Here is a 13,960-nt window from a genome sequence, read left to right as displayed (position 1 = left end):
TCATAGCGCTCGCATAGCTAAACCAGTCCTCTGGACCAGGTCTTCTACAGTTGGTTCCCCATTCCTTAAAGGCAGGGCGTTGAACACGTCGACAAGGAACCAGGCTGGATCTAAAACAAATCTAAACCTTTTTTTACTCAGTGTAATGCCTTCGCCATAGATTCAAGATGAGAACACTGCTCATTTCGGCTGTACTGTGTCTTGCTTTTACTGGTGGGGTTTGGTGTGATGCGCCTGATGACCAATGGTAAGTGGAACTTTTGTAAATTTCTTTAGTGCCCTATCTAGTTAAAGAACTTGGCGCCATTTTATATTCTCACGTGGCATTGGTTATTATAATGTGACAAGCAACTCCGTTTTGTGGATATATTCATGTAACGATTGAATGCGAGTATATTTCTTTCTCTCTCTCTCTCTCTCTCTTTGTGATGAATGAAAATATCAGCCAAGATAGGGCAGTAAAGAAGCTATATAGCCAATATTTTACCGATTTGCGTCAAAGAAACTAATCGTGAGTATGCATCAGAAATATAAAATTTCATGAATTTATTAATTGTTGATTTATATGAAACATATAACTTATCTTTAGAATTTAAGAGATAAAGTAATTTTCTTAGTGATTTTAATGAACATACAACATCAATAAATCGCCCATTCATGTAGGTTACGCGAAATCTGGATACGCATGCATTGAGAGAAGAATATCATAAAATATTGTAATTCACACATCTCTGGAAAAGGTCACCCATAGAATGCTGTCATCAAAACAGCTTGTGCAGTGACATACCTGATCTTTAGCTGTCAGAGACCGACACCCATTAAACATACAGCCCATGAGTTTGACACTAGACAAGTAAGGCCCATAAGTCCGACACTGTAGGCAAACAATATTACAGGCCCACGAGTTCGACTCTACGCAAACAAGTCCCACGAGTTCGACACTGAGCAAAAACGGTCCACGAGACCGACATTACATCACGAGGCTGAATGCGTCGGTTACATGTGCCTTATTTGCTTAGTGTCGAACTTGTGGGCCTTGTTTGCCTATAGTGTGGGACTCATCGGGCCTTTTTTGCTTAGTGATAAAGTCATGGGCTGTATAGCTCGTGGGCTGGAGGGTATTATATACTCATGAGCTGTATGACTCGTGGGCTGTATGATTCGTAAGTGTCGAACTCGTGACATGCACCCGGCAGATTTCCTCATATTCAGCGATATATTATCATGTTCTGTGAGCAAGGTGATGTACTGAATATTGCAATAATACATTTCAGTTCTAGCTTTTTCCGTCACTGGCAATCATTTTGCCTTCAATACAAATAAAGTCATCTAGTTTGCATGTGGAACACGATGAGCAAGCTAGGTAAGAGCTATAAATGACTAAGAATGTGAAATTGTGTGAATTAATCGGCAGAAATTAAATATGACTTTGGTAAACACGAAGTTACACCACGGTAGCTCCATATATGTAAATGTTCATCCAGGCCTTGAACACTGGCCCAGGGCATAACTCTGAAAACCAATTGTCTACCCTCAACTTGGGCCGATAAGTTTACAGGTCGAGGTGCCGGTGGAGTCAAACCGGAAATACGATAGTAAGCTCCAGGTATCAGAATATGCAACTATATCATATATCGCAAAGTATGAGGGTCCAACATGTGGGTATCACATGTCAGGATGGTAGTCGGTCAGTGGGCAGGTACCATGTGTGGGGTTGGCTCTTGGGGGTTGTAGTGGTTGGTCAAGGGTCAATGCTCCCTATAGGAACTTTGGAAAATCATAGCAATTCTCGCATTTCAATACTTTTTTTTTTATCTGCCAAAAGTGTGGGAGGCTGCAGCTTGCCCCCCCCCCCCATTTTCCAGAACCAATATTTGGTACGTTGTTGTTGCTGTTGTTGTTTTTCTCATTCATTATTAATCGTATTATCGCCTCAAAGATAATAATGTTTTGAAATTCTCAAGACTTACACGTTCTCATGAAACGTTACTATCGATCTCACACTCATGCAAGATCTATGAAATCATGATACAATTGCCTCACATCAAGTGTTTCACTGACAGATATATTCACACCCATTTGACTGATTTGGAATGCGTGAAAATTGAAAATCCTTTGAATTAAATCACTGGTAGTTGCAATGATGCATCAATAATAACTTTTGAATATGGGAAATAACACTTCATTTTGTTTTGACAAGAAAGTTCATTTATTTCATGTATCCAAAATGATTTGAAAAAAAATCATCTATCATTATTTTGTCGACATGAGTACGAGGATGATTCACAGTTTGAATATTATTTCGTTTTACAACATTTATGATGCACGATAGTAAAAACAGAGACAGAACTAAATGTTACATGTACTGAAACGTGGACAAAAACAACTGCTGTGTGGCATCTTAAGTTGGACAACTAGAATCGTTAGCTGGTGAACTTGACTTGGATACCATCGCTTGTAATGAAACTGAAGCTAGTAGTAGTTCGAATTCCTGCCAGGGGGTGGTCTTCGCCTAAAATCACCCATGATGGTGATGGGAGAAAATGGTAGGGGCGGTTATGAGTGATTCCAGTGCTTTCAAATAACGTAAAACGTACATTTAATGATTGTGTTTGTAGACTGTAGACTCGTCGTTGTTTGTTTGTTTGTTTGCTTGTTCGTTTGTTTGTTTGTTTATATATATTTCTTTATTTGTTTGGATTCATCTAACATGGTCACTATAAAAATACTTCCACTCTTACAAACGATCTATCATGAAAACAAAGCTTTAAGTCCTATCCCTCAGTATAACCAGTGAGAAGGATGCTGAGAATTTAAGATTTCTCTCTCGTCGAGCCACAAAAGTCGAGAAGACGAAATCTTGACATATCGCCCCTTTTCACAATTAAACGCGAGTTTGGGTTTATCATGAATTTTGACAATAATACATGATGTTTTCTTCAGACTACGTTAAGATAAGTATCTCATAGATTAGATATGATAAACACAAATACTTTTATGATCCTTTTTTAATTTGTGTAGAATTATGGCTGAAACTATAATGCCAGGTTTGAGAAACCGACCTAAGTGTGTACTCCACCTTGGGACAAGAGCTCAGCTCTTTCTTCCAGTGTTGGCATACACTCTCAGTTCACAGATCACTGCTACATAATGCTTTCGCATCGTGGACAGTGGCACCATTGTTATATTGCCATCATAACAACTAATTAAGCTAATAACTGGGGGTTTTAAATGCAATTTAGCGCGATCGAGTCGACATTGAGAATGATGAGTCAAATCGATAATCCAACCCATAAACATTTTCCTCTTTTATCATCTCTTGGTTTTGCTTAAAGTTATGCATTGTTTATTCGAGGACATATCTTTAACGAGAGTGGAATGTACTTGTAATGAACTTATGGAAGAGTTTTCAATATGAAACTGACCGTCACCCTCCGCCAGCCATGACTGTACGTAACAGGATATGGAACCTCGTTTTCTCCTGTTACGTGATCAAATGGGTTTCCCATCGCCGAGTCTGACTGGCATTTCTATTATTTCATATCATAGCATTGTATGTCTTAGCCTGTCTGTGAACCCCGAATCAAGTTGATCAACTTAATATTCTTCAAAACTTACAAATAACAAAGGGGTAATAAAGACCGCTAACATACAGAAGCAGGTGACTGATGCCTACAGACAAAAAATAAAAACCAAAAAAAAAAAATAGTTGCTGGTCGTTTCGTAGGCAAGTAAAGAGACAGACGTAGGGGAGAGATTCAGCAACCGACTTATGGAGATAGGAAAGAGATATTTTAGCGAGGCATAGCTCTGACCTGGATAGGTTTGGCGGATGTGCCGGATGTACGCGGTTTGTAGAAGGATCACAGGTTATGGAGGGCAGATCATATTGGAATGGTGCCGGAAAGGTATTCATCTATTATTGCTTACACCCGACATAGATGTAGGGATAAACAATCTTAATCTCCTGAAAGGTGAAAGTCACCGTCTGATTATGCATGAACGAAGGCTAAGGGAAGAATTTTTCATGTAAAAGAAATGTGCGATTTAGGTTGAAAATTATTGAATGTGATAATCTGACTGATTGAGTCAGTCTGTCAGTGTTCTTTCAGAGGTCTTGCTCTATGTGGGATGGGGTTATTAATGTGTTCAGAAGGAACTTTATGATTTAGGTACCCTGCTGCCCTTACAAAAGATTAGAAAAATGCAATAAAATAATTAATTAAAGAAAATAAGAAGGTTGACCAACTCTTATCCATATCTCAAGCAACAATATCGGTTACAATGATATTACTTAAAGTCAGGTAAGGCGAAGATTGTCGTTCCCTGACAAGTATCGTGGATATAATTGCACATACAAATTATTTACATGTTCTCTCTTAATTGTCAATAACTGATTAAATTCTGCCTCTCTATTTTTCTACCGGTAAGTGCTAAGTCATCATAATTCTATGTCTGTGAAAGCATTACTCGGCGTTGAACTCCTAAACAAATGGGAAATTTAGTGATCTGTGTGTGTGCATATGTGTGTGTGCTTATATGTTGTCGAGCAAAAGTGCATTGTGGGGAGGGGTTCATCTTAATCTTTTGCTTTATTTAGTCAGGCACTGTGGGGTTCTAAAAAATGGCGTTGTCGGAATGTTTGTCTTTGCGAGAAAATAACGGGGTACTCCTACAAGTACCTATTGTAGGGATGAGTGTGTATAATGTGGATGCGTTTGTGCCTGTGTGTGTATTTGTGTATGTATGTTTTGAATTTGTGTCTGTCTGTGTGTGTTTGTGTTTGTGTAAATCATTGAGAGACTTGTGGGGGATGAAATCTTCCTTTCTTCATTTTTGGACTTTTCACACAGGACGAACCCTCTGAAAGACCAGTTAAAGACCGTACAAATTGACAGATCTTTCAGTAATCTGTCAGTGAACTTTTGATATGATCTCCAAGGTCTTTCACAATTCCTAATTGATCTTTCAGTGAATTTCATGGTTTCCATGATTTCCAAAAAAAAATTGAAAAGGTTCAAAATGGTCTTTCCGTAGTCTTTCATGAAAATGGTCTTTCAGTGGTCTTTCGGCAGTCTTTCATCGATCTCTATATGAGCGCTAAAGAGGGCCATACTATATAGTTTTTCAAATATCTTTCGACAGTCTCTCAAGAATTGCCATATTTTTGGAGAGGCTCACTGAAAGATTATTGAGAGATCTTTGTGGGAGCCTTGAAAGATTAGTTTTTCAAAGATCTTGATCGATCTCTCGAAGATCTCAGGGAGTATTTCAGATAATCTCTCAGTGATCTCTCAATAGTCTTATTGGTCTTTCCGTGAACGTAGGTCCCAAAGAGATCTCTGAGAAATTTGGTGGGAAATTGCTGTTTGTACTTTTAATGACTTTCAAGGGTTTGTAGAGCAATTCCGCATAGAGATTATTTTCATCTTGCCTTGGCGACTGCTGATGGATCTTGCCAGTTTTTGGTATCTCAGTGGTCCCGAAGGGGTCTTTGTTATGTGGAACCGAGACTTTAGGACTTAAGTATGGAGGCCTAACGGTATGCTGCTGTGACCAATATCAATATGTTAAAAAAAAACATGTTCGCCATCGTAATAATTTGCCATTCTGTTGTAAATAAAGGACAAAACCATCAACCTATCACATTTACTGAACTATAATTTGTGTTGCGGTGTCATAACCATAAATCGGGATGAGACGTCACTTTTTTTCTTCTGTGTTTTTGTTTAATGATTGTGTGATTGAACGGGTGAGCCATTACTTGCAGAAGTTCACCGTGTAGGAGAGCTTTGCTCACAATAATGGTTGCTTTGGAGGACGTAATGGTATGTGTTAGTGGAAGTGGATTAATGAAAGTAAACTATGCTGTCAGAACGATAGGAGACAGATGATTTCATGACGACAAATCTTCGTTGTGACCACTTTCTGAAAAGTTCGAAGAACGTTCAATTATTGATAGTAAAAACAGCCCATGTGCATTCACCTTCTGTTTATAATGAGTTTCTATCATATCAGATTTTTTGAATACACCGACGCACATGGGAGAAAGAGAAAGAGAAGTGAGGGGGAGAGGGGACAGTACAGCAAAAGAAAAAAAAAAGAATTGTAAACGTTCACCGGCAAACGATATTAATGGAATGATATTTGCCATGAGATGTCCTTGAACCATATTTCATTGCCGTCAAGTCCGATGTTACTGTTCATTACCGTGTCCGGAGGAAACAGCCGCGGCCAATGTCACGCCAAGGAAAAACCAAAACAAATGAATTATCCATACAGACTAATGAAACCGCACTGATTTCGATTTCAGATAATAATGAAGACTGCTCGCGAGGTGTATCAGGTGCAATGTCTTGCCCCTCTGTGGCATAGGCAAAAACTATGCCCTCTTAACAATTCTTTTTGAACAGACATTACCTGAATCAACATGTTAAAGGGAGAAAATGTCAAGGGAGAGAGAGAGAGAGAGAGAGAGAAAGAGAGAGAGTGGAGGGGATCGAAATTAAAAGTAGAAGGGGGAGATAATAGGGAGATTAGTATCGAGGGAGCATAAAAGGGATTTTTTATCACTTGAAGCTTCAAGAACAATTACCTTGTTTAAAATCACGCGTTCGCCTACCTGGAATATCGAAGCAGTATAAGGGCCTATACAAGTTAGAATGTGAAGGCAGAATTATAACGTATTCAAAATAGTCCAACCATATTACTTACTTACACTTAGAAAAAAAAGAAGAAAAAAGCCGCATTTATACGCTTGTCCTGCTGTCTCTTAACACATATGTTATGTATTTGCGGATTAGCCACACCAAGGAGGTATGAGACAGAGCTATATCAACGCACCATTCGTTCTTCGTCAAGTAATCATACAAACTCATGTCCCACGTGAAAGTTTATCGTTTTTCCAGTTTCGCCTTGTTTGAGATTTGACAAGGTGTTGCAGTCAGTATTGATAAAGATTATTTTGCATATGACTAAGGTAATTCTCGAATATTTTTTACAAAGAAATTATATAATCATGAGCTTAACCCGTCAACACATGCCATGAACTAAGTTTTCATAAGTCATATCATTTCAAGTAACAAGCAGATGGCTACGATTACTATCATGATTGTCTCACCAATTTCTTTCCGCAGTGGCTTCAAATACCTGGTGACGTCGCCAAAGATTCTCTTGGCGGGTACTACGGAGAGAATCTGTGTCAACCTCCTCGATGAAGTCGACATCGACTTCTCCCTGTCCCTACGGGAAGAGTTTTCGTGGTGGAGGAGAGATACTGCCGGAGAACCGCAAAACCTGACTGTGTCTGACTACAGCATGAGCTCTAAGAGGGAGTGCTTCGACTTTGAGGTATAAGCAGAACTTATTGGATCGATTTTAATTCAAGAGGATCCGAGGCCCAAGTTGTTCGCACTTGGGATATTTTGAGCAAAAGTAAACTCCTTCTCTGAAGGAGCCAAAGATGCTATGTTAAATGAGAAAAAGTGCATAATACCTCTCTGTTCCCTAGTTAAGATATGTAAAAGAAATAATTAAAGCGATTTTTCTCCTGTCCCTTTTTCAGAATAAAAGGCTCCTAATAAAAACATTAATGGAAAGAAAAACTCGACTTTAGACTGCCTTCTCATTGAATTCTTCCCAACATCCCAAATATGGAACATGTACCCTAGCGTATTTTCTTTTTACTTTTGATTAACAAAATAAAAAAGGAAATCTAGGTACCTGGTACATTGTACGGTGATGTTCACTTATCCAAAATATGGATATCTAGCTGATGGCTGATGAGGCAAATCTTTGAATGAACAATCAGCTGTAGCAGCGGCTGTAGAAAAAAAAAATCGATTTCGGGTTTGGTGTTGTGGCCAAACTAATATTTGCTTTATTTATTCATTCATTTTGTTGTTGTTGTTGTTGTTGTTGTTGTTGTTGTTGTTGTTGTTGTTGTTGTTGTTGTTGTTGTTGTTGTTTCTCCCGATACGCTTGTCCTCATGGGTGTTTGAACGGTCTCAAATAAGGAGACTGCAGTGACCCGTGGACAGCGCTCACCAAGCGTGTTGGCTCGGTCAGATTACTGGTGACGATCACTATTCAACGATTTAATCATGCTAACGGATGGAAACCTTGAATCTCTTCTTGGGTATCCCTAAGTTACGGTGACCAGTGGAGAGTTCACCGTAAAGGGTGGGCAGACAATGATGCCTCCGTCACGGAGATGTGCCAAGCACTTCAATGTGTGTGATGAAGTCTTTTCAGGGGTCAGAGTTTGTGTCTGTAGGTTAAACAAGATTCGGATCCATACAGGAAAGTGGGCGATATGACGACTCTAAAGATACTGAACTTTTCTTCCCACTTCACATGTTTCTATGATATTGTCTTTTCAAGATTCAAGATTCAACTTTATTTGTTCCAGACACCGTGGTACAGTCTGTCAAAAGCGATGTCTGCCGTGACCAAAATGGTTGTCAATCTCCTCGTAGATCTTTTGAATAAGAGGATATTATGCTTCCCAGATACGTGTACTGATTGGCAGATTTCATTCCAGTTAACGTGCGATGGACGGTATATACTTCCTGAGGTGTAGACTGGTGGAGAACCGTAGTAAGGCTGACTGCTGGTCCCCAACTTGAACATGTTGAATATCTTTTTAAAAAAATAATGACAATAATAAATAAATAATTCCACCGCCAAGCTGCAATGACCTTTATAAATACTGTGAAAGCACGTACGAACTTCGGTCCTTGCTCGTTAAAAATTGTAATGTTGAGGACAAATTCATAGCATACATGTATTTGTTTTATTTGTGAAAATAGTTGAAGAAGTGGTTATAGGTAATTTTCTTAATGAAAGTCTTATTTCATCGTAAGCCGCATACATTATGTTTTACTTGTACTTCGAAATTTGCAGTTACCTGAAAAGGAGAGAGTGGGCAAAGAAACTCACATTAATTCAATTGTGTATTACTGTTGATTATCTCTGTACTCAAGGTTCTGTGCCCTCTTTTGTTACAGCCTTGCTACTATATCGTAGATCTGAAGAATTTCCTAATGCACCGTGGACATAACAGTAATGCATCTGTCTATAATTACCGGTAACCGATACCATCAGTTGCCACTATATAGCTACAATCAAGGGTTGCAATTGTTATTATTTGTCTAGTGACTGGCCGAAATATTCTCAGTAGTTGAAGATAACCGGTCAAAGAAAATGGTGGCAAGGATTTAAAAAGAAAATGAAAATGTTTAAAAGATTTTCCGTTGACTTGGAACATGATCTGCATTTGGGGCAACTGTACTTTTCAATAATGTAGGATGCAATGCTGTTGGTGCTGTTTCACTTTGGTTTGTCAGGGGCAATCAAATTTGACATGTCTATAATCTTTGCTGGTGCACGTACTACTAGTATTCTGGCCAATGAGATGAAAGACTGTGGGTGATGAATTTCAAAGCGTGGAAAAGTAAATGTGTTGTTTTGACAGGTTGCTAAAACAGGATGTAAAAGCCTCCACAACAAGGTTGGCCCCATAGAATTGCTAAAACAGACCTCAATAATATTGACAAGCCTTTAATGAAGTGGGATGAGGCATGGGGCAGCAACCGTCCAATGGAAGAAAATGATATGTCACGCGTGATTTCGTCCTTGTGAGCATTGTCAGGGGATGCATGAGGGAGGATTAATGAGTTTGGCATGTGGGCTGGACAGAATGTGCTGAGTGCAGATTTGTTATTTCGGAAAGAGTTCAAAGCCTTCATTACGAACAGCGTTGTGCAACAGCAATTACAAAGTTCTATTGCAGGAGATATTTTTACTCCGAAGGTTCTCTGAGAAATCTAGAGCGTTTTAGATTAGACCTAGTACCGAAGGTTATTGATTGCATAGATTTCTTTTTTCCTCTTAAGACTGCTTTATTTTCTTAAATGGCATTCGACTGATTGGGTCAGCCCTTTTTGTCTTGGGTTTTAGTCACTCTTACATTAAAGGGGATGGCTAGTAACTGATCAGTGGGAATCAGTGGGAATGCTGGAGGATGATTGTTCCAATCATTGTGGGATTCATTTAAGAGTACATTATATATTTATTGTTGTGTGAAAATTATTTGCTTCAGAATGGTCTCATATTCAAGTAATGTGCAGTTTAATGTTTCCAGGTTAGCGTGCCTGGTCAGTGACGGGGCATTAATCTGCACATTACTTGAATATGAGACCGTTCTGAAGCAAATAATTTTCACACAACAGTAGATATATGATATACTCTTAAATGAATCCCACAAGGAAAGGATTGGAACAATCCTCCCTCAGCATTTCCACTGATTCCCACTGATTGGTTACTAGCCATTCCCTTTAAGCTGTCGATGTTTGGGGAATTTCACTTCCAAACCATTGTATTTTTTTTTTCTTCAAGTGAACAGAGCCTCTTTTTCGCCGCTACGATTTACAATTGCTTTATATCTTCTTCTTTTTTTGAAAATCGATTATAGTGTATCTACTAATGGTGAAATATATCTTTAAACTAGTGTGCCTGGCTTTTTTTTCAATTCCAGCATCAATGTATGCAGTTTATTTAAACTTCTTTTTTTTTTGGGGGGGGGGGGGGTAAGCAGTTCCCATTAAATACCAGTTTTTTCACATCTACTTGAGATATTGCAAATTTCAGATAGTTATATTAAGCACATGAATTATGCTTTAGGCAAGGAGGTATAAACAATGACATATATACAAATGTAGATTTATTTGCTTATCCCCTGGATGGAATAGTTTGTATACCGCATAGTACGTTACCAAGAAAGACTGTATAGTTAAGCCTCTCTCTCATCCCCATTCTGTCTACGTGACTATGGGCATACTATGTGAGTAGCTCGGAGGGAACTGACCAATCAGATTTCAAGAGTTGCATACGTTGCCAAGATATGTGAAATAATCGCTGGTCCATAGTAATGCAGTTGCGGATCCAGGAAATTCCGTAAAGAGGGGATGCCTTTACAAAATTAAAGGGGGCGCACGCACTCCCCCTTTTTTCTTTCTATCCCTTTTGTTTTAACAAAAAAAAATAATAAAAGGGGTTGGGGCGCGCATCCGATGCGCTCCCCCTGGATCCGCCACTGGTAATTGGTTTGTGTGATAAACACACACAGGTGTGGATGGCTATGATGATTTTACGTTGACTTTTTTTCCGCTTAGCAACAGTTCTCATAATCGAACAATGAAGCAGGAGATTTAGAAAAGGCCTAAAAAAAAAACCTGCTATAGGCTATATCATCATTTTCGTTTCTAGAGAAGTATAAACATTTCAGATCAAACTGTCGAACATATTTTCAGATGTTGGTGTTCAAAACAAACACAATACCAGACATAATTTAGATCTTTACTATACTGTACTCATTCTTTAAACAAAATCCCTCGCTGAGTGGCTATGATGAGGCCTTGGTTATCGCGGTAGAACTGCCCATAGTAAAATGTTGAGAGATAGTGTCTACAGTACAAAAGACAGTATGTAATTCATGTTATGCTATCTACGATGAGCTACTGGTGTGTTATTATACCTGACTGCATTGTAGTTTGCAATGCTCCACAAAGAGCTGCGAGTTAAAGGACCAGAGGACAAACATCCCAGCAGCGAGAAAAACTTAAGTTACAATTGACGATTTTCATTTCTCTATTATGAATTTCTTCTCTGCTTAGGTCCCTCGTATCGACAATTCGAGGCAGAATGCCAAGCTCATCTTCAGGGCTAGGGAGAGCAATCAACCTGATGACGCCTTCGTCTGTGACAGCGAGAAGTCAATCCTCATCTCAGAATATGCCCGCGAAACACTCATTCAGACTGACAAACCCATTTACAAACCTGGCCAAACAGGTAAGACGTTATGTTCATAGCGGTATATCTATCTCCTAATGTCTGTGTGTATCTGTATCCGTATCTTTCTATCTCTTTATTTCTCTGCATATTAATAAATACACATTTTATGCATTCTAGTTTGAGAAAGTATAAAAATACAAAGAGGGAGGCAGGGAGAGCGTTTTGTTTTTGTTATGCACTTATTACCTGCATAGAATTTCTTAAAGCAGTTGGTAGAAAATGAACACGGTGCTCAGGGATTATTAGATCACTTCATCATCAAAATCAAGACACAGTAACCAGTGCTCCCTCCTCTTCAACCTTTCCTTTTAAAAATGTAAAGAAAATCAACAGAAACTATTGAGAAGGCTGAGACATTGAGACGGCTATAGAAGCATTTGTTGCGAAACATACCTAATATCTAAATTCTTAATAAATCACAGCTCCTGCAACCCCAGATTTGGCTATAACAAACTTCAAAAGTTATTAAAAAAGACCCCAGCGCTTGAGTCTAATGAGAAATAATCGTTTGTAATATGTGGGTTTTCTTTTTCTAATTTCGTATAGTTTCGGGCAAGGAAGAATATGGATAATGAGCAAACTACATGTCCAAAGGGCAATTTAAAAAGCAAAAAAAAAAAAAGGAAGAAAAACAAGCCTCTTTACAAATGTAAGACAGTTGGGTGTTTTGAACCATCGTACAGAAATGCGCACCGTCCTTGTCTCAATGTATATTCATACAGTAATTCTAGTGCTCTTCATAGTCCCGAAGGCCGCAATCTCATAACTTTATGTACACTGCCACCCAGATCTGAATGACTTTGGAATGGTGGTAGCTACTGACCCGTGTAATTGATTGTGTAGGCGGAAATATTTCACTCTGACCCATGTGTACGACGAGTTCATCTCAGGGTCTGTATAGCTGGACGATCGGATAGGTTTGCTCTTTGCAACGCTGGATTCATCCGCACTCGATTAGCTGCAGATGAAGAAACACAGGTAGCAACGCTTTGTTTTTGAACAATATTATGGCAAAGCACTCACACACATGCGTGACCTGTAAAGTCAAATTCCAGCATGAAAATGATAGACAGTTTGGATATTTTTATAATCTCTATCAAGAAGACGTCACATTTTCGTACTGTGCCTTACTTGAAATGTCACATACCATCTTTTCCTAGACCAAGTTTGAAATTTCATACTACAGGGACATTTTTTTTATGCATCGATGTAAAAAAGAATTGTGTATTGTCCATCTTGGTGTAGATTAAACTTATTAGTTTTATTATGACATTGCCTTCTCTTCTTCAGTCAAATTCAGGATAATGTCCATTGACAAAGACTTCAAGACTGATAATTCAACGGTGAGTTCAATTATATAATAACGTCATTAATACAAACAAGATTAGCAACATGAACTTTGCATGCTTCAAGAATTTTAGTTTGTATTCCGCTATGATAACAATGAGATCAGATACTGGTTTTTACATTTTCGGGGGGGGGGGGGGAGTGAGTTGTAACTCTTGGATGTCTATCTGACACGCTTTGTCTTCTCGCTTTTCCTAACAAACTATTTCGAACGTTGATTTCGAATTTCCAGTGTAATATAAAAAAATAGCACAAAAAAATAATTGTTGTATTTGCTCGACGATGAATTAGAAACCTCGGGAAGAACATACAGGAACATAAAGTAAATGTGCGAAACATATTGTGACAATATCTTGTGTCTCTCTGTAGATACCCCTGATCTGGATTGAGTCCCCAACTGGCGTTCGGTTAGCCCAGTGGGACAACGAGGAACCAGAAATGGGGCTAGTAGATCTCGAGTTTCCAATGACCACGGAGCCTCTCCTGGGAGACTGGAGTATCATCGTAGACTTGGGTGACAGGGAGGCTCGCACTTCGTTTACAGTAGATGAGTACGGTAGGTCTCCGACTAATTAGCCCGTTCGTAGTTCCACTTTGTGCATGAGCAAAAATGCTGATTTGTGATGAAAGGCTTGTTGGCTTTTAGATTCATTGTAGTGCAAGTATTATTTATGTGATCCTTAATCAAATGGTATTTGCCAACAGACCCACCATAAAGCCTATTGCCGTTCCAATACATACGTTTGCTATTGCACTGAAT

At 38.8% G+C, this 13,960-nt stretch overlaps 1 protein-coding gene across 1 annotated transcript in view; it reads left to right on the top strand.

The window, feature by feature from the left end:
• The window catches only part of LOC139732904 (pregnancy zone protein-like), a 46,009-nt gene continuing 32,049 nt past the window's right edge, over nt 1-13,960 (top strand). Inside the window, exons 1-5 of the mRNA XM_071643741.1 lie at nt 1-247; nt 7,137-7,350; nt 11,676-11,850; nt 13,144-13,196; nt 13,570-13,756. Coding sequence (XP_071499842.1) covers nt 168-247; nt 7,137-7,350; nt 11,676-11,850; nt 13,144-13,196; nt 13,570-13,756 — 709 coding nt within the window. The 5' untranslated portion in view covers nt 1-167. The remainder of the gene's footprint in view (nt 248-7,136; nt 7,351-11,675; nt 11,851-13,143; nt 13,197-13,569; nt 13,757-13,960) is intronic.

This window comes from Diadema antillarum, unplaced genomic scaffold (assembly GCF_040938485.1).
Source record: "Diadema antillarum isolate AM-2024a unplaced genomic scaffold, OU_Dant_1.0 seq00000455_RagTag, whole genome shotgun sequence".
Taxonomy (NCBI): Eukaryota; Metazoa; Echinodermata; class Echinoidea; order Diadematoida; family Diadematidae; genus Diadema; species Diadema antillarum.
The sequence above is the reverse complement of the archived record's forward strand: the minus strand, read 5'-3'. Positions and strand labels throughout refer to the sequence as shown.